This window comes from Cydia pomonella, chromosome 16 (genome assembly GCF_033807575.1).
Source record: "Cydia pomonella isolate Wapato2018A chromosome 16, ilCydPomo1, whole genome shotgun sequence".
NCBI classification, from domain to species: domain Eukaryota; kingdom Metazoa; phylum Arthropoda; class Insecta; order Lepidoptera; family Tortricidae; genus Cydia; species Cydia pomonella.
The window spans coordinates 20,025,438-20,048,256 of record NC_084718.1 but is presented as its reverse complement, the minus strand read 5'-3'; the positions used below and the strand labels follow the sequence as shown (position 1 = coordinate 20,048,256).

At 36.4% G+C, this 22,819-nt stretch overlaps 1 protein-coding gene across 1 annotated transcript; it reads left to right on the top strand.

The window, feature by feature from the left end:
* Positions 1-381: 381 nt before the first annotated feature.
* LOC133526151 (uncharacterized) lies at positions 382-9,954 on the top strand. Its single transcript, XM_061862635.1, has 2 exons — positions 382-881; positions 8,956-9,954. The coding sequence occupies exons 1-2, from the start codon at positions 567-569 to the stop codon at positions 9,448-9,450; spliced, it is 810 nt and encodes a 269-aa protein (XP_061718619.1). The 5' UTR covers positions 382-566; the 3' UTR covers positions 9,451-9,954.
* Positions 9,955-22,819: the final 12,865 nt, after the last annotated feature.

Below are 22,819 nucleotides of genomic sequence, written 5' to 3'. Positions count from 1 at the left end.
GTCCCCTAAAAGTAGTTTAACATGTTCTTATAATCCAAAAGAATTTATTGGGACACAATTCTGCCCTAAGATTTGTAGGTGGAAACAACCCTATTGTTTGATGGATTTAAATTATAATGTACGTGTTACAACAACGCTAGGTATTAATTACTTTTTTTTAAAGTACTTAATACCTAGCGCTAATGGGGCTATTTATAAAATATTGAAAAATGAACTATACTTACCTTTTCTGATATGGCAAATACCACATTCAATTCCGAATAACTAAAAAGAATATGAAAAACTCGCTCAATAATTAAAATCTTACGAACACTTGAACAAATGCACAGCGAGCGAGCGCAACGGAACGAAACAAATTCAATCACCTACGTCACCGAACGAACGAGCTTCGCCGAGCGCGCCCGAACGACCCGAACCTCGCCCGCCTCGCCAGTCGCACCGAGCCGGCCCGCAGCGAACACGAACGTTCGCGCGTTTAAATTTAGAATTCCATCGACCTTGAAAACAACTCTTTAATTTCGTGTGACAGTGATCGCGGCCGCCATACTTGTTCGCTGTCAAACATTATGTCAGAAATGGAGTGGACTAACCGTCTAGTTATAAAACTAATGCAAGAATACGCGAAAAGACCAGAACTTTGGGATACTACAAACGAATTGTACCGAGTCCAAACAGCGAGGTACGAAGCCTGGTCGGACTTAGCGGGGCTATTCGAATGCGATATAGCGGAGTTGCGAAAGAAATTGAATTCGATTTTCGCATCGCATCGGAGGGAGAAGGCGAAAGTTCGACTCGGGGGCAAGTCGACGTGGTTTTTGTATCCGTATATGAATTTTTTGCCGACGCATCTGCAGAATAGTACTAATGATAGTGTTGTTGAGGTAATTTCCTTTTTTACTTAGTTATATTTTTTCTGCTTCTCATATAACAAAAATCTGTGTATATAGTGTTAATAAAATCTTGTAGCGAATATTTGTATAAGTACATAATTAGTTAGGTAGGTATATAGTTCGTGTCCTGACTTCCTAAAGTCTTCCTAGACTTCCTAGAGGCTCCTTGATAATGTTAGTTTAGCTATTATTTGACCTAACTAATGATTTGACTACCTCAATTATTAATCCTTTGTATAGGTACTTTTATGAAATGATATTTTGTTATTTACGACGCTATGATTTATATTTTTACATTGTTAATTTTAATTTTATTATTACCTGCATGCAGTTTTAGGCAATACTTACTATTTTTATATCTATTCAGGCAGGATGTGCTGAACAATAGTACATTACGATACAAGTGCGAAAAGTAGGAAATTCGAAACGAGTGGCGATAGATTAAGACACGACCGAAGGGAGTGTTTTAAATCGACACGAGTTGTAATTTACCTATGCGCACATGTATCGTACAACGTTTTACAGTACATATGGCCCTTTAAATGTTTGATATATAGTAACGTAATATGCTAATTTTCGCACTAGTGCGATAAATTAGCACCATATGTACTGTAAAGGTATTTTCACAACACCATCTCATAAAAGCTCTCTTTATTCGTCAATAACTGATAAGAAAGATATTTATCCACAGGAGAGGCAAAATAATTACGCAAATTTTGAGTTGTTTCCTCAATTTTGTTGTCAATGGTAGCAAAGTTTGCTAACCCCGTACCTAGAAACCCTCGCAACGCTCATGATATCACTTTTCGAACCAATCAATTCAATTATGGAATCTTTCGCTTACTCGGGTTTCAATATTAGCACGAGGAGTTAAACAACAACTTTGCCCTCTAGTAAAATTGTTATTAGTTTTACAAGGGGGCAAAGTTGTTATTTAACCACTCGTGTTAATATTGATACCCGAGCTAGCGAAACATTCTAAAAGTCTAAGTCTAAACAAACTAAGTCCCACAGTAAGCTCAATAAGGCTTGTGTTGAGGGTACTTAGACAACGATATATATAATATATAAATATTCATAAATAATTAAATACATAGAAAACACCCATGACTCAGGAACAAATATCCATGCTCATCACACGAATAAATCCCCTTACCAGGAATTGAACCCGGGACCATCGGCTTCATAGGCAGGGTCACTACCCACTACGCCAGACGGGTCGTATTTATTTATAGACAACATGGTCCACACAATACACATTATATTAGGTACACAAAATACAAATGTAAAATTATTTATAATTTTATTAATAAATATCTTAATGTCAAGTTAAAGTGGGACTGGGCTGGGCATGTCTGCCGCATGCCGAATGACTTGTGGGCCAAGATAACCACGGATTGGGTGCCCCACGAGTCAAACCGGGGATCTGGCAGACCTCGTCGGCGATGGCGGGATAACTTAGACTCCTTTTTGAGGGACTGGTCGGTCGTAGCTCAAAACCGAGATGAGTGGAAGAAGAGGGGGGAGGCCTTTGCCCAGCAGTGGGACACAATGGGCTCGTTATAATATATAATAATATAATAATGTCTTAGTCTCTAATCAAGAGGGCCTTTACCAGTTGTGATGAAAATAACAATTTAATATCTGGAATATGAGTACATAGGTAAAAACAAAGTTCAGTCATACCTTATCGAAGCAGACGCGTTCAAACCGGTTAGTAAACAGCGCATTAAACCGCTATCAGCTTGCAAATTTATCACCACATGACGCACTTTTACTCAATCGGTTAAACGAAATGATTTACTGTGCTATATATTAGCTATGGGTTGATAATATTGTTTGTTGAAAGTCCTTATTGTTGTACTTCTACACGTTCTGTACATTTCTTGTATGATTTGATATAAATGAATATTATAGGACATTATTACACAAATTGACTAAGTCCCACACTAAGCTCAATAAGGCTTGTGTTGAGGGTACTTAGACAACGATATATATAATATATCGAGGGCTTCATGCTAAAGGGGCGTATAAGCAAGAACCCTACTTTTCAGGAGAGACAAAAAACTGAATAACTTTTGTTACAATGTACCGAATGTTCTACAATTTTGCATAGAGTATTTAAATTACTGTCTGTTTCATGTGTCATGCCTAGTGTCGTTCTACGTATTCTAAAAAGCGGTAATTATGTAGTTACGCCTCTTTACCACGACAGTAATTTCCGACATATAGGTTGAAATTTTTTGAAAAATACTTGAGATTTATGGTCGTATAATTCATTTTTTTTTTCTATTCGATAATTTAATCATGAAAGGTGGAAATACTGTTAATAATGCGAAATACTTTAATTTTACAGTAATTTAGTCATCATTGTGTAGTTTCTTCTATTTTTTCTGATTTTTATACGCCCGTCTGGGCTGACGAATCTATCGTGTAAGTATCCTTTATTTGTGGCCGTATAATAGGGCGCCAAATTATATTTTGACTAAATATTCATAAATTCATCTAGATTTTACCACTAAAATGATTCCTGATGGTTTTGATAGTGTCACAACTGTCCACGAGATTAAGCAATGTCGACTAGAACTGGTTACCGATTGGGTAACTATTTTGAATTGCCACTTTGAGCATGAGTGTTTCAATAGCCTCCGTGGTCTAATGGTTAGAGCGGTTGTCTCTCGATTCGGAGGTTCCGGGTTCGAATCCCGGTGGGGACACTGTCAAGCAAAAGTCGCTTTGTGACTTTGTGAGACTATTCCCGGTTTGGCTAGGACATTGCAGGCTGAATCACCTGATTGTCCGAAAAGTAAGATGATTCTGTGCTTCGGAAGGCACGGTGTAAAGTCGTTGGTCCCGGCTGCTATCTATCCGGTGGTGCTCGTCATGAGAGCCATGTCAGAGGCCTTTGGCGACTCAATAACTCTAACACCAGGGTTTTTAAGGTACATCAATCTTACAACCCACACGATAAGAAGAAGTGTTTCAAAAGACAATCACGCCGCTTATTCTGATTTTTGCCTATAATAGCAGTCGTTTAGCACTTCGCTGGGAGCTAGGGTTAAGACGTGTGGGCTTACTTAAGAAAACTGACTTAACTGAATTCCAATAAGATCATTTTTACTATTTGTGATAGTAGGTAAATGGTAGTCGCTCAAAAGTCGAGTAGTACAAAACGATTTTATAGAAAAGAATTGAAATTGGTAGTAAAGGATGCATGGAAATTGCTAAGACAACACAATGACAGCTTTACTAAAAAAGCAGTCAAGAAACAATCAAACGATTAAATTTAGAGTGCATTAACTAAAACAAAAGGTTAAAGTTAAAACGTATCAAAACTTGTATTCAGACAATAAACATTACTCCTTCTTTAATGGTACCACTGGTAACAAAATTATAACTATCTTAAACAATAAAATATTAATCAAAACTTCTAAACATATAAATACGACATCATTTATCGTCACTTCATAAAAAGAAACAATATTAAATCTTCTGTACTAATAAACCTAAAAGTAGTTTAGCTAACAACTTAACTCATTTACGTCTCCATCAAATTATAACAGAGGAATGTTACACTTAAGAATTACTACCACCCCGACGGAGGACGAGTGGCTACAGACATATGAGGTAATCAGCCCGCAGCGCACGCAGTGGACCTTAAACAGCTTTGACTCCTTCAAATCTCCAGGAATGGATGGGATCTTCCCTGCGCTTCTTAAATGGGGCGGGAAGCATCTCACTCTGAAGCTGACCATCGTTCTGCGCGCCTGTTTGGCTCACCGGTACGTGCCGAAGCAATGGAGGGAGGTCAAGGTTATCTTCATACCGAAACCAGGTAAAAACGACTACTCGGACCCCAAATCCTTCAGGCCCATCAGCCTGACCTCTTTCATGTTGAAAACATTAGAGAGGTTGTGTGACAGGTACCTTAGAGAGAGGGTGCAAATTCATGTGCCCTTGCATCCAAACCAATATGCCTACAGCCCTGGCAAATCTACAGAATCGGCACTTCACGCAGTAGTAAGTAAAATTGAGGTGGCGGTCAAAAACAGATCCATGTGCTTAGGAACCTTCATAGATATAGAAAGGGCGTTCGACAGGACCAGGTTCAGTAGCATTACAGCAGCACTGGTAAGACATGGCGCGAATGCAGTTATGACAGAATGGATAAACAACATGTTGAGCCAACGAACCATCAAACTCGGGACGGGCGAAACACAGCAGGCATTAATGGCAAAAGGATGCCCCCAAGGAGGAGTCCTATCGCCACTACTATGGAACCTTGTGGTGAATGACCTGATCACCACACTAAACAATAATCACTATTACACAATCGGCTATGCTGACGACATAGTGATACTGACGAGCGGCAATCATGCAGGTACGGTATGCGATATTACCCGCTCTGCACTAGCCATCGTGGAACGCTGGTGTTTTAACAACGAACTCTCAGACAATCCCAACAAAACTGAGCTGGTTATGTTCACCAACAAACACTTCCGCCTGTTCGACACTGAACTCCAACTATCTGCGGAAGTAAAGTATTTAGGGGTAATACTTGACAGCAAATTAAATTAGAGCAATCACCTAAACGGCAAAATTGACAAAGCCATAGTCGTAATCTGGCAATGTCGTAGAATAGTGGGTAGAACCTGGGGGCTAACCCCAAAGATAACTCTAGGGCTTTACCAGGCAGCCATGCGACCAATAATAAGCTACAGTGCGATAGTTTGGTGGCCACGCACCACACTATCCGTAGTTGAAGCTGAACTACAACAAATCCAGAGGTTGGCCTGTATGGCGACCACGGGCTGCATGAGGACAATACCAACCGCGGCCCTGGAGCTGAGCCTGCCGCCGCTGCACCTCTTTATACAACAGGAAGCGCTAGCTACGGCGGTACGTCTCCAAAAATCTAATCTCTGGAGACCACCTAGGGTACCACACACCGAGATCCTCTACGAGGCGATAGGTAAGGAACCGCTAATAGAAGCGGTGACTGACAGGATACCCAGACAATTCGTCTTCGACAATAAATTAAGATACAGTTACACGAAGAACCTCGTGAAGGACTCAACCCATGAGAGCTGAGAATCTTCACGGATGGATCAAAGACAAGGTCAGGCACTGGCGCTGGAGTATTCTCAGAGGACCTAAACATACATATCTCAACACCACTAGGACTTGACTAGGTGCCCACAACACAGTCTTCCAGGCAGAATTGGCATCATAATGGCAGCACACGCAATCGCCTCAAGGAAAGTATTGGACTACTCCATCCGCATACTCTCTGATAGTTGGTCAGTACTACAAGCTCTGCAAAGTTATACTTTGACCTCGGGGCTAATCTACAAATGCCACAAAGCTCTGTCAGAGGTAAGCACCACCACCAGCTTAACTCTGCAGTGGATCAAGGGACACAGCAACTCGCGAGGGAACGATGCGGCCGACATATTGGCGAGAGGATGTTCGGAACTGAGGGTGGCAGGACCGCAGCCAATTATACCTCTCCCTTATGCCTGGCTCTGGAACATGCTGCGACACAACACCAAGGTAAAACACCAACCGTACTGGTCTAACCTAGGCACGTGCAGGCAGGCGAAGGAAGCCCTCCCGACAATCGACCCCGGTTTGTCGAGGAGGCTGAGACAGCTGAAGAGGCCACAGGTCCGGCTTTTGACTGGGGCCATAACCGGCCACGCCCCACTAAACAAACACCTACTAACACTATGTGTTACAGATAGCCCCCTCTGCAGAGAGTACTTGGAGGCAGAGGAGACAGCCGCCCACGTCATTCTTGAATGCCCAGGGCAGAGCCATCAGCATCAGAGCGCTCCACTTTATTGTTATTATTCGCACGAGATGCACACCATACTGTAACGCACTAGACACTGACTGAGAGACAGGAGGCCCTAGTGCGCTTACCCGCTTGACAGAAAGGGATAGCAATATGCGGCAATCAAGGACGCTGTCTCCGCGCCCCTTTGGCCCGGCATTATTTGAAGGCCAACGTAATTTTTGTACGGTCGTATGTTCATACGCCTCTTTGCCGCGACGCACTTTGAGGATAGTTGGTAAAAGTTTATGGTCGTATGTATGTACGCCTATATAGCGTGACACTATTTGGTGGTTCGCACTGTCACATGAGAGAAGTATGTACGTACGCCTTTATACTCCGATGAATATCGGGGACTGAATGAAAATATCACTTATACGCCTTCAGTACGGCTTTTTGGAACGACATAAAATTATGACTGTCTGTTATACGCCAAATGATTTTTTAATTATTTACTTAACTAATTGTTACGATAAAATTATGAAAAAAATTGTGCTTACGTATTGTTACAAGACGAATACGATGCCGTTAAAAACGAAAAATGGCATTTTTGCGTATACGCCCCTTTGGCCTGAAGCCCTCGATATAAATATTTATAAATACTTAAATACATAGAAAACACCCATGACTCAGGAACAAATATCCATGCTCATCACACGAATAGATGCCCTTACCAGGATTTGAACCCGGGACCATCGGCTTCGTAGGCAGGGTCACTACCCAGTAGGCCAAACTGGTCGTCAAATTTGATGTACATTATATATTTCTTATTCAAATTTCTATAAAGAAAAGTAGCTACATACTGTATCTAATTTGCTGTACCTATGTCATTTTTCTATAGTAATCTATATTGTGTTTTTTTCTTATTGAATGTATGTTAATTATAAGATATAATGTTTTTTAAAATATATGTCCCGCCGAGTTTCTTGCTGGTCCATATTGGGATACCCTCCTCCAATTGAGGGGGAATTTAGATCTCGGGTCAGAGGTGTAGGGTGAGAGCCGGTGTAGCTTTATTTGACGTTCATAAGCGCATTGTAATATGCCTACTTGAATAATAAACTATCTTTACAGTACATATGGGGCTACTTTATAGCACTAGTGCGAAAAGTAGCATATTACGTTACTGTGTCGAACATTTAAAGGGCCATATGTACTGTAAAACGTTGTACGATACATGTGCGAATAGGTAATTCGCAAGTGATTCGCAACTCGTGTCGATTTAAAACACTCCCTTCGGTCGTGTTTTAATTTATCGCCACTCGTTTCGAATTTCCTATTTTTCGCACTTGTATCATAATGTACTATTATCTTATCTTTGTACAGTCAGAATCAATAGTATCGGATGAAAGAACGCGCCAAAAGTATCTGCCTTTATTAGGGTTTCGTAGTCATCTAGAAACCCTTATAGTTTCGCCATGTCAGTCTGTCCGTCCGCGGCTTTGCTCCGTGATCGTTAGTACTAGAAAGCTGCAATGTGGCATAGCTACTTAAATTATGCATGGTGACAGAACGGTAAAATAAAAACTACAAAAAAAATTAAGGGTAGGTACCCATACAAAATGATATTTTTTTCCTTTGACCCAATAGTGTGGGGTATCCTTGGATAGGTATTTCAAAACGAACAAGGGGCTCCAAAACCACTTTTTGATAAAGCTAATATTTTCGGAAATAGTCGCTCCGAAAGGAAATCCTATAAACCTAGTTTTTCATTGTGTCAATAACATGTTAAAAATCATGGAAAATGGAAAATATTTATATAGAAAGGGAAAAAAGATTTCTCTTTTTCTGTGGACAATCACGTGGTATATTTCCCTCGTAATAATCTTATGTAGGGTTTTTTAAATTCATAATAATATGTATAACTTAAAAAGTCTTTTTAATTCATGATTACACGGGTAAATCTATGTCTGGTTTGATTTACTGCCCGTATTGGATTTACACACTGTATTATATTTTAACTTCACATTTTCATACCGATTTGATATTAATGATGACACTGTCACTCTTTGTCATTGTCAATACCATGCAGTGCAGAGTTAGCTTGGTTGGACTCTAAGCTTCATGATGATGAAGTCTAACGATGGACATAGGCTCAAGGATCCCTACAATGACCTGTCGTGTGTTGCTCTCATCACATAGTCCCCTGTAACAACCAGATCATGTCTTCATTAATCAGGGTCTTCTGAATCTTTTGATGTATCTAAACTATTTTTTTTTTACTTTCAGACCTCAACTCACCAGGAGACTGAAGAACCTGAACAACCATCTTCAGACGAAGACAACAACGCCAACGAAGAACAAGATGAAGTAGTTCATGAAGAAATCGTCATCAAGACCGAACCACAAACGGTCGAGTACGTTAGACCAAGAAAACGGTTTAGATACGCCCACGCCACTCACAAACCTAGACTGACTAAGCTTACTAGAAAACTTGTCAAAGATAATACTAATAATAATTCTAATCTTGATAGTAAGGTATTAGAAACACTAAGTTTGCTTAGAAGATCAGATTTGACGAGGAAGAAAGATGAATGTGACAGTTTTGGTGAATATATAGCGATATCTTTAAGGAAACATGATGAGAGGACGCAATCGATGATAAAACAAGCCATAAATAATATATTGTTTGAGCAAGAGATGAAGAAATATAGCGTGGGGCAATATGCTGTAGTTATTTCAGGGGTTGATGAGAACCCTCTTATTTTGAGTGATGATAAGTAATCTTTAGAGCACAATATTTTTTATATAGTTAATAATTACTTGCCATGATAACATAAATACTTTTTTGTTTACCATGTCGGTGGCAAATAAGCATACGGCCCGCCTGAGGGTATGCAGTCTCCGTAGCCTATAGATGCCTGCAAGTCCAGAGGTGTTCTTGGCTTAGCTGGTGGCTATTTAATTCACTTTTCCATTTATTAAAAAAACATTACAATTCTTAATCGAATTAGTTTAAAAGCGAAATTTTATATTATTTACCGCTTAGCCAGAGGTTGGTTATTATTTTCCTGTTACATTTATAACAAAAAATAACATTTAAAACGATTCTAAATTAAGCTTAATTTAATTGCCCTTTAAAACAGAAACATTTATTAAATTGCTGTTAAGTGGAGAAATAATTTATGACAAGAGCATTTGATTTGAGCGACGAGTAAAGTACCCACTCAAGAAAACTGTTGTACATTATTTCTAAGCAATTTTAAAATAAATACCTATTTTCAGTAATTAAGTATTTTATTTTCCTAGCAACAAAAAGAAACATGATTCTTGTAATAATCGATGCAAGACCAGAAATTAAAAGCACATTAGTGCAATACCGAATAATTGCTGATACATATAAAGCAGCAATGTTTTACGGTAGAAAAGATTATATAGTTACTTGAAGCAGAAACAGATTTGTATCTCTCAGTGCTCTTGGCAACAGTTCTTCAAAGTTATCGATACATTCGCAAATCAATGCCAGTCACGCATCAACCAATTTATTCCATATTTTTTTCTATCGCTCGGAAATCTAGTTCCACTTGCCTACGTGTTTCGAGGCACGGTGTATCGCTTCTACTCATATCATTACCGCCATATGCAATAGCGATATTTCCATTTTTTTCGACATCCATTGCTGCTAGTTTTTCCTCATCTAAATCTACTTTAACATTCAAGTAGCCATGTATAACGCTGATTGTGATTTTTCCAATTATAATTTGATCCTTTCGATTGCGGCATTTAAACTAACAGCAAGAATAGACTGTTCTGTGTCAGCAGCAATGGATGAGTCATTAACAGCTAGATCAAGTAATTCATCGAGCATGTTATTTACGCTGTTAGCGGCTAAGTGGTGCATTAGAGCCGACATCACGCCACCGCACGTCATTAAACTGGACAGCGACTAGTGCACTTTTTGCTGCAATCTACAGTCAATTTGTATGCATTTAATTCTGTTTGGCCCGGTAAAGAATTTTCCTCGTTCTTACTTTTGCAAATATCCGTTATAATTGGATATTCTTTATGTTTACTTCGTGGGAAAACTGTGGATTTCACGGTTTGTGAGGAAGGGGACGGTCTGTTTGATGGGAAAACTATAGGCCCTTACAATCATGCCTTGTGTGATCCTGATGGAATACTATATGATTGAGGAAAAAATTAAGCCATCACTGACGAGTGTAAACGATAATTTTCTACTTCGTTAAACTCTCATAGACAATTTGGTAACTTCAAGCCACAATCAAGATAAATTATCTTACCCATTGGAAATTAAGTATACTTCAATTGCTTTAAGTTAACAAAGAGGTCTCATAAGAAACTTAAAATTATAATGAGGGAGTGTATCTATGTTATTTGCTGATTTCTGTTCTAATTTTGCTTGCCTTTGAATTGTCGCGAGGGGAATGACATTACGGTACCAAATTAAGAGCTTCTTCATGTCAAGGGTCAATTTATTAGCACGATGTAAAAGATCCTTCATTTGAATAAATTATTTGGTCAAATAAAATGAACTGTCTCTTGAAACGTTCTTCATTATTAATATTATAGCTGATTTTTTCTGTACTTTATACACTTCAAGTTATTGAGGCTTTTCTTGAGCTAAAACGAAAATCATATCAAAAATAAAGTCGTGATTTGAATGAAAATGGAGGAGCCGTGCGAAATCGCCTTTCATACAAACGTAGTCCTCATTTTCCTCTCTGGATATTAACATTATTGAAAATATTTTGACACAGTTTGTTGTATATCAACCACAGTAAGCGTAAGACCTAGTTTTTGCAAGGTGTTATTTTGTCACTTTTTTACATCTATCAATGAGGATATTCAGACTACATCCCATAGTAGCACCATCAAAAAGGCGTTTAGCACAAAGCAACAATAAAACTTGGCGAATTCCAGGAAAGATTATAGGACATTTTACCCTTTAAATATAATCAGGAACACAATTAAAATCTTTTGGGTTCCTCGTCAAACACCGTGTATTGTTAAGGCGTTAGATGTTTAAATTATTATTTTATTATCTAACACGTGTTTCGATATTTTTGAGCACTTCGGCCGCTCCGATATATCTGATGGCAACTGTACATGGAAAACTAGTGCACCTCTAACAGAAGGTCAACAGAAAACATATCAGATTTTCCTTACACAAAATATTCCACTTCCATTCATCACATGGAAACCGCAATTGCAGGCTGATGCAATCCATCCATGCAATTATAGCTGTAGCTATGCAATGTCCGACAAACATAACTTTACCGATCGAAAAATCTAGAGACGACTGCTACATACAACGTTTATTCCACTCAAATAGTCTCAAATCACGTTTTGCGGCATTCAATTTTCAATCATAAGTATTACGCTTTTGAGTTTATATTTAATCATCAATTGACTGCCTTGATACACTTTCGTTTCGCACGCATATAGCTCGACGAAATTGCTCAAGACTAAAATGGCTTAAGAACATGCAAAGCTTGAGAAAGATAAAACCTTTAGTGTTAATAATGATATGGCTTCAGGAGTTGAGCAATTGAAAGGTGAAGTTGGTGTTCTGGTCAGACTGGTTGACGGCTATGACTCAGTTTCAAGGGTAGAATCAGCAGAAGTCAGTGGGCAAGGCCACACCCACATGGATGTGAAGAAAATAACGACTGTTGCTAATTACGTTTAACTGTTACAGTCAAGATCAAGGTCAAAATGGAAGTGAATTTTGAAATAAATTCTGTTTTTTTTCGTCTTTTCTTAAGGATTTCGTCTCATTGTGGCTCGACTGCTGAAGGAAGGTTATACATACCTATATTTCGAGAGCATGTTTTAGTATTATTTTAAACTTTATCGCATATAAAAGAAGAACAAGTGCAAGGCGAACTTAATGCTTCAAGGCATTGTATACCAGTCAAACATACGGCGGAACAAAAATGCGTCAAGGTGGGTGCCTGGGTGCAGTGAGAAAAATAAATCTGAATTATGAGCGAAATATAATTCCTACTTACATGTTACATGTATGTATGTATGTATAATTGTTGGCATGTTGGCACGGCCCACATCCTACACGGTTTGATGAATTACAAATTGTTAATAGATATTCTCAGTCGTAGGAGCGACTTAGATATTTAAATTAATTTTCCTATTAACAATTTACACTTAGTACACCATTCAATATTTATTTCTCCAACCCAATTTGAAGTCACATGACTGCGAAAATGCACTGCTAGATTTATATTTATAACGAGAATCATAAGCAGTGTCAGGAAGACACTAATATAAGTAGGTATACCTAACAATAAAGACCACAATACATGCAATAACACCAGGTGGGGTAATCAGAGCGGATCGACCTTCTTGGCATCAAATTACTTACTCATTTAGTGCATGTATATTCGAAAGGAATTACTACTTAGTGTTCGTTTTTACATTTGTTGCAATAGTTTGGTTTTATACAAAGCTAATTTTTAGTAGACTATATACAAATATTAAAACTTGTTTTACTTTAGGGCTGGTTTTTATTTTGTTGTCGATTTTATTTTCGTTAGCTTTGGATAAAATTTGGCTGGTTTGGCTGTCTCATTCTGGGCGAAATAAATACGAAATCAAAACCTTTGCCGAAAACTTTGCTTTGGTTCACGAAACTACTATATTTTTTTTAGAACATGATGAGAAATTGTCCTTATATTGTATAGAATAGGGAACTTTATCTATCCACCAAATTTTATAGAAATCTGACGTCTTCAGGTCTAACTTAGCAGAGCAAATTTCTATTTTGCCATCAATAGACCAGTTTTTAATAAGGTTTTTGCAACCAGGAAAATACTTCTACCTGCACAAAGGAAAACGGAAAGTTTCAGTTCTAAGGAAGCATTGAATAACACCATTGTTCATGTCATTAAGTTATTCAGTCATGTGTCATTATTATTTCCCTGTATCATAAGTGATAAGGGAAATCTGACGGTGCAATTGCTTCATTGTATACATGACCTGACCTGAGGTGATCCGGTCTTTCCGGAGACGGCGCTAAAATATAGGAAAAGTCATCACGTAGGTGATTATAGACGGAATATAAATAATAATACATACATTATGTTATGATTTTAATTTCTTGGTGATTTCTATTTTTAATAAATAATAATGGCCTAATGATAATTGCCGTCGCCAATGGACACTTGGAACACAAGAGGCGTTGCGTTGCCAGCCTTCAAGAAATGACCAAAGAAGATGCGATCAATATAGCAATACATATTTATTGCCGTAGGAATATCGATATGTTGTGATAATTTGTTACTTTACTTGCTACTATCTACTTGATACCTACTGCACAAAACAGGATGCAGATTTGAAAGTATTTGAGTCACAATTGAGCAGAAAGTAGGTAGTAGAAAACGTTGAATTACGAGATGTCCCGTTTAAAAATAAAATCAAAGTGTGATTAATATGTTTCATGTCATAAAGTACATAATTATTAGTTTGGACTTAAAAAATAGAGGTATAAACTGAAAGAACTGCCAGAACTGGCACATTAAATAGTTGTAAGTTTTAGAATTAAATTGCAACGTAAAAGTAATGGGTATGTTTGAACTCGGTGACCTCAGTCTGAGCTGAGCTAATGATAGATAGCAGGGTGGAAGGTGCATCACGAATACTGTTAGATAACTATGCTTTTCTTTTAAAATATGAAGGTTTAAAGCAAGAAACACCTTTGTTATTACTTAAAAATTTTGTATTAAAATAGACCGGTGAATCTGAGCTTAAAACAACAAAACATCGTGTACCAAAAATTATTTTCCATATCGGTTCAGAAATGATGGAGTTCCGAGGTAACAAGCATCCAAGAAAATACGGTTGAATTAATAACCTCCTCTTTTCCGAAGTCGGTTAAAAATCATTCCAGAGAGAAAACACATGAACAAACCTCTACTATTTTCAGTACAAATCGGAAGAGATTTTGGACTGCGAGGCAACGAAAGAAAAATTACAAAGAAAATTTTGACTAGCTTATTTTATCTTGTTATGATACCAATAAGTGTCTGATAGTGAAACTGTGTAAACACAGTCAAATTGTTAACATATATTATCAGTCATTTTATCGAAGATGACGGTTCTTAAGATTTGTTTTTCCAATCAAACTACTGTTCGGTTTCTAGTCTATTGGCATTAAAAATAGTATAAACTTCTAGGAGAACCTAAGTAATTCATCTTCATTACTGTGTTTTGTTTTCCTTGAGTAAAAAGTTCCTTCTCTAGTATTTTGATCCAAAATATAAACATTAACCAACAAATTCATAATATATATTGTGTTTCTAAACAACAGTACCTACCTGAAATTTTCCCTACTTAAGTAGTCATTTCAGTTACCTTGACAAGTCTTGTTTAGCTAAATACCTACTCCTTTGTGCAGTAACAATAGGTCTCGGATCGCGCGGGCCAGGCAGACTTGCTGTCGCCTGCTATATATAGCCCTTGCGTAAGCGTTCATATATTATAACACACGATATCACACCATCAAATGCTAAACGAAGTAAGTAACTACACCATCCATTGAAAAATACACTGTGAGACTAGTATATTGAGTCTAAATTTGCTAGCGCAGCGCTGAGTCACGATGTTCTTTTGTTTTTGCACAGTGACATTTACAAACAGCAACAACTTACATTTACAGCGTACATCGTCTTTAATACCTTAGATTTATGATCGATATTGGTTTGTATCAGCTGTATGTGCAGTATCGTGCGATTCGTGTTTCAGAAGCTCACGCGTCGAGTTTTAGTTATCAGGTTGATATCTGTCTGCTTCTGGCATGAGATCTCTATGTTTATGCCAAATTTCTTTCGGTCTTCAGATCTTGAAATCACATCGTTTTTGATGACCTTACGACAGTTCATCGTAAAAAATCTTGACATAATTAATACCATCAATCTTTAATACATTTTTAGAATCGTCGTTCAAGTAAAACCTGTAAACAACAAGCTTCTCTGAAAAGTTAAGAAGACCTATATGTGTTTCTAGTCACGTAATTCATGAATAATTAACATGTTTACAATAAATTCACTTCACCTTCAAAAAGCCTCGATAAAGGGACATAAACATGTTTATGCCCATAATTCTAAGCAAATAATCTATAATAATGGCCACCGATATCAGACATTAAAGTGGTTTAAGAGACTGATGCAATAAATTTCTTTTTTACGTGGCCACTCGTAATTGTTGTTTCAAAAGTATTTTTAAACGAATCCAATTGCTACATTACATTTGTTAAACTGCCACTTTAAATGTATCGTTTCCATTATTCTCCTTGATTTAAGATTACCTCTTTATTTTGTCTCAGTCTGAGAAAACTATATATTCTGCAAATACACGAAAGAAATTCGTTCCATTATAACGAATCATACCTCCCTAGCCAATTGGGGAAAACTGGCCAAGAGTATCATTTGGGAACCCTCAGGTGGCTGACGTAGCAGGTTTTGCAGTAAATGTGAGGCCATTTTCTGCAGACATCCACGCCAAGTTGGATTAACACCACTGAGATATGTAGGTATGGTTATGGACGTGGATGAAATTAAAAAAATATAGAGGACCGGACGCTTACAAATAGACATTTTAGAGTTTTGGGAGCTTTACAAAAAAAATACAAGAGATTAAATTACTAAAGAGGTTCACATAACATATGTATGGTTGTGGATATAAAGAAAATATTAAAGAGTACGTTTGCAGTAAAACTAACGCTAGTAAAGAAGGACTAAAGGTATTATATATGTTTTTGAGATTTAAGCGTTTTAGGAGCTTTAGATAAAGATATATTTTATAAAAGAAAAAAAATCGATGAACAAGTTAAGTCCAACTACTGACTCAATCGACATTCGTAATCCGTCGATATAGCACAAATCCTCTGATACACAATTTATTGAAAATATTCCTACCGTTATCATCAGGAAACACTGTTTTCCAATACCTACGTGACACATTCGAACCCGCCATTGTTTACTGGCTTCGACCTTGATTCTTATTTTTCACATAATGACATTTGGCGGAACGACCAAAATTACTTTATCTCTCTTCACAATTGTACTCTATAATTTTAAAGGTCTAAATATTCTGGGCACGATAATCATATTATGCGATAATAGATATCGCTGGAGAAGTATGAAAACAACATTTTCCGTTCGTTAGATTTAGTACGATTTTGCGAATTGGCGATAATGAATCAAATATACCTAGTGTATTGTTTTCTGTTTTCCTCCCTATTTAAACTTTATCTACTAATATTTGCAACTCGCATAAATTATCATAAATTACCATTTTCTCGGTGTTCTTTTTTACCTTTTTAAGGTGTATGTTTTTGTTATTTTAACGTCGTGCTAAATTTGTTATTTTCATTACTCCAAATATATTTCGAGTCGACTCGGTCTTTTTTGGGGACAATCTAATACAGCTCGACCTAGCCCCAAACTAAGTAAAGCTTGTACTATGGGTACTAGGCCACGATATACATACGTATATAGATAAATGCATTCGTATATACATAGAAAACACCCATGACTCTGAAACAAATATCTATGTTCATCACACAAATGAATGCCCTTACTCGAGCCTAGGACTATTAGCTGCATTAGGCAGTACTAGTACTACCCACTAGGCCATACTGATCGTCAGTTATTTTACATATTTACATTTAAATCCCCATTATATTCTTACCTATTAATTATCAACAATACCAAACCCAGCATTTAAATGAGCCACATTCGTTAGCAATATTTCTATCAACTCCTTTACCAGATAACAAATGACCAAGTTATGCTAATCATCAACCCATTTGCGGATGATGTCACGACATGAACACAATAATATAATATATAATGTTCTATTTACTTGAATTAGTAGACAAAAGCCCATTAACATAACAGGCTGCGATAGATAAGGCAGTTTGCGGTTTAACTAATAAACCTATATTTGTGGACTTGTCAAGAACCGCAGACTTGTTCATTTAAATTCTTATTGAGATTTTACTAAGTTAAAATAACGTTTTTGGTAAATTATCTTCTGAATGTTAACAAATTGGACGTAATTAGGAAAAGGATCTAATCTACAAAAACCTGTCATTTTTTCCCCCCAAATAGAAAAGTTTATTTGTTTATTGCAGTCATGTACAATGCATTATGTCTAGGACTTATTACTATGGTACATGAACCCGGATAGGGCAAAGCAATTTGCTACTTATATCTAACACGTAATTAACAATAAAAATAATAAAATTACAGTTCTTGCATGCAAGTAACATAAAAATAGTTTAAATTTGGAATGTCAATATTTTTATAGTTTAACAGTCATTTGATTAAATGACAAATTTTATAGGATGGCTCCTTTTTGCTAAACTACATCCAATTCAGCAGAGCTTTGGGGTAAATCATTATGTTTAATTATTTACTTCCTATCTTTTTTAAAATAAAGCTAAAACTGTTACTAAGTATTAGTATGATAAACTTTACTAATAAGATTTATACCTGCAAACAATGAGCTTATATAACAATAACAGAAACCAATTTGTAAAACGTTTTAAAAAAGGTCTTGACTTTGACTCCACATTTCAACTACAATCCGCACTCACTAAAAACTATTCCAAAAAACCTGGTATTGAAAAAAGGTCAACAAAACCACAAACCACGCCATCAAGCTAAAATAAACTCTATATCAATTCCACAAGATCGTTACCGAAGATATAAGGTAACATGGTTCTGATTTACTAAAGAGTTTGCGTGTCAGGACCTTTGTCAGAAATTTCTTTATCACTCTCTCAGTGCATTATGAATTTTAAGGCATTCCGTTTGGGTTGAAATTTGGCTGAAGCGCGATGCCTACGTGCGGAGGAACATGCAATCGTGGATGTATTATTATCAGGATATTTTAAGAGATGACGCTACGCGAAAGTTCTTTGTTATCTCGTATCCTTGTATTGTATTGAAAAGTTTGTTGCCGTTTTTACTTTGTCTTGGGAGAACTGATTATTGGAGATGGAGACATAGGGCAGGACAATGGGAAAAAGGCACCATATATGTTTGATATCTATTAAAATTATTTTGGACCAATTAATCTTCAACTAAACGTCGTGGAATTAATTATAGTATAATATATGTAGTCAAACATTCTTGTTGTAAAAGAAACAACAAAACTACTGGAAGAGTTAAGTCTAGATTTTTATTTAATCTATTGTATGTTTTGAATTTTTTTTTAAACTTTCAGTAACTAAGAAAATACTAAGTATCAAAAATATACCAACACTGTGCAAGACGGTAAATTTTTCAAGAAAGAATTTTTTCCTAAAACTGAAATAATATGGTAAAGATATTGATAAAGATCATCTTTCTTTTATTATCTCTCGTTTATTAAGCACATGTGCTTAATGTAAAGGAAATTAGGCAATATACTGATAAGGCAGAAGTAATTAGTGAACTCATTAGAAAAAATGCCACGCGTAGATAAGGAATTGTACAAAACGTGGCTATTAAAGTTTTAGTACAAATTAATTACGAAACTTAAACTAATACTTGGTTATGGTTGTAAGATATTGTATGATAAACTTCAATTTGTATGTAGAAAGTAAATACACTTATAAAAAATGATAACTTAAATTTGGACGAAGTTTTTTTCCTTTAAATTAATTGGCTACTTTACCACAGTAAAGAAAGATGTCATAAAACTCGAAATTCTTGTTCAATCTTAGCTTTCTTTTTTAATAAAAACTTTAGTAATAAAAACAGTGTTAAAACTTTTCCGAAATGCACTTGTTTTGATTTGATCATACAAAACTAACATAAAAAAACCGCAACTCGTAATAACGCCCAAGGCAAAACCTATCTAAACAAATCAATACGCATAGCTATTACCTAATAACGCATATACCTGCCAGCATTCCTATCGTTATCAGAGTCGAACGAACAACTCACCAGTATAACTGCGATTTCCATCCACACATATTTGTTGGACGTTACGTTGTAGTTATTCTAGTCAGCTGATATCGCCTCGCATCGCCTCGGGAACAATCGGCCTGCATCACGCCACTCGGTCCTTCACCTCATCTGTCCTGCTCACCCACACTGAACCTAATAGATCCTTCTCACTCATCGGCCGAGGCAAGCGGCACGTTGGCACGTAGGCAGATTTTGGCTCGGGCTTTGTCTACAGTTTTTTGTGTGTTGCAGGGGAGGGTAAAAAATAGTAAGCACAAAAGATGATTTTATACGTTGATTAGGAAAGTACAGAATGTGTTTTTACGGTTCAGGATTCAATTTGTTTGAATATTCAATTTGTAAAAAATGCCATGTCAATAAGTTTTTACTGAAGAACTGTGAAGATTTTATTTTTGAACAATGGAAACATTACTTGGGTTTGTAAATATTGAGTAAAGAATACAGAATTGCAGCTATACAGATGCAGATAAATATAATTGTTCTAGAAGTGCTAGAACTCGTAAATGGGATAATCAACTTGTAGCCCGATACTTTCCACGCCTCTGGCGATACCAAAATGATCTCTGAAGTTACTAAGAAATCACGATTCCAATTTAACATTTGTCTTAATTTTAAGTCTATCAGGGACAAATCGCTGGTATTTCTTACAAATTTAATTTTATAAGCGAAATTTTATATTGAAGTTTAAATGCCGTAGACAGACAAATCTACAAAATAATACCAACACTGTAATACCTTAACATTCAGTAAAAAAATATTATCAATATCAAGTAAGTTACCTTACCTAATCAACCTCGATTGCCGAAGGCACAGTAATCGCCCACGCTAGAACTGATAACATTTAAGGTCAGAAAATAACACGAAGACAATGCAATCTTAAAAGCTTGTTATCAGAGGTTGGTCAACTGATTAAAGTGCATCCCTCAGGGTACACCCACTATTAAGATAATGTTATGATATTATACCTTTTGATATGGTTTCGAATTTCAATTTACTTCAAATATCTATTAAAATTATTTTAAACCGGTTACTTACGTATTACTTAGTCGAATAAACGCTCGACATGTTTCGATCCCTTTTCGAGAATCTTCGACTGCAGTTCGATGTTCGGTTTGAGTCTCACATCTCGGGGGAGTTTTACAGGTAGATTATTTTGTCATCGTAGATAATCTTCCGAAAGATACAAAGAGAATATTTAATTGTATTTCCACAACGAGAAAGAATGTGAATATAATTAATACAAAAACATTATTATTAAAACTTAGCAGAATAAAATACTTTTACCTTTTTACTGCAGAAACCTCTTATCAAATACATATTTGAATATACCGCAGATGGCGTAGATATAATAAAGAATCAGTATAGAAATATGTACCTGAGAACCTAAGGCATGCTAGATACAAACCGCATATCCTAAGGATTACTTACAAACGGCAAAAGCTTGCTTGAAGAATACAATTGGATTATTTTCCATCATAGTTTAGACTTGTTAGAAACAAAATTAAAAGGAAGCGTACAACTTCTGTCACCAAGCCTATCTCTTATATCCAAAACGAAGTAAACCCTACAAAGGCCTTTGACTCATCAAACATTTCAGAATTATCGCAACTCTGGACAAACAACTTTGCCCCAATTCTGCTATTCTATTCCTGTAGCTTTAATACATATCTTAAATAACCAGTTTAAGTCTGCCTCTGAAAACCTGTGAATTGGCGTAGACACAGTTCTTTTTATATTGGGTACCTCAAGGGTCAGTACTCGGTAAATGAGAGGAACAATTTTGTTCGCTGGTGTACGTGATCTGGCACTTGAAGGCGATAACAAAAAGACCATTTCCTGGCTTTTCTAATGGGTACTTAGCTTAACCTAACGATTATTTAAGCTAGTTAAGTTAGGCTTAACGCAGATTTATTCAGTTTTAGGATTAAGTTGGAGTTTCGGTTTTAAAGCTCATTGGAATTATGACTACGTGCTCGTTCCATTTAATTACTATATTTCGGGGTAGATGTCTTTAATGGTTAATTTAAATAACATTATGTGGCTTTTTATGTTTGATGCATTAATTTTATGAATAACCACAGTATGACAGTAAGTACCTTTTTAGTCTGTTTCTAACACATTTTAATTCCCTTTTATGTTGGTAATTATTATATTACTTCCTTTTACATTACAAAGGAAACCGCACTACCTAGGCATGAAAATCTTTATCGGGTGGTTTATAGTGTATAACAATGCAAAAACATCAACGAGAGTATTCAATGCTCATTATTTACTTCATATTTTACTGCATTATAAGTAAGTATGGCTATAATGCTTGTTTTGCGAAGTTTTAGTTTTAGTTCATGTGATACTGTAACAAATACGTTTAGATTTGTTTTTATGTTTGTGTCTTAAGTTACTTATTTTAAATCATCCTTATTTGTATAAACCTTATAGCGGAGTTAATGCCAAAAGGCACTCTCTATCAGTCAATGATTTAGTTAAACAGACCCAAACGGTACAATTTAGTATTTTTTTAATTTAAACCACGAAAAACCGTAACCACCACAATACAACAAACTCCGGGACTCGAACCAACGTTCATAATTCAACACTGCAGGTTAACGTCTATATTTAACATGGCACACGCCCAGATGTCATTCTCCTCAACCACTTCTTCAAAACCAGCATTTACTTGATCTCCAAATACATAAACTTGTTACAGATCTACAGTTTCATTTATATTGGTTATTAAAACGTTGTTAGCGATATAATGAGCACAGCTCATGACCTAAGGTAACATAAATAACACTTGAAACGTGCTAATTTGTTATCTGACGTCTTCACTCATTAATACTAGAACGTGTATCTGGGCATGTTTGTTAAAACAGGCAGATTTTCAACATCGTGATCGTGACCATGGATAAATATTTTAGTCGGTGAGGTAGATGAACGGAATTGTCACTGACCACGATAAGTAATATAAATCGAATTGTTCTCTACGGCCCAACCATTCCTAATTTTGTAACATTTACATTTCTTTATTATTTATTTATTTATTTAATCTTTATTGCACAATACATGAATATACAAATGACGGACTTAATGCCTTAAGGCAATCTCTACCAGTCAATCAATGGGTTAAACCAGAAAGATTAAAGAGTTGCAGTGTCTTTTTA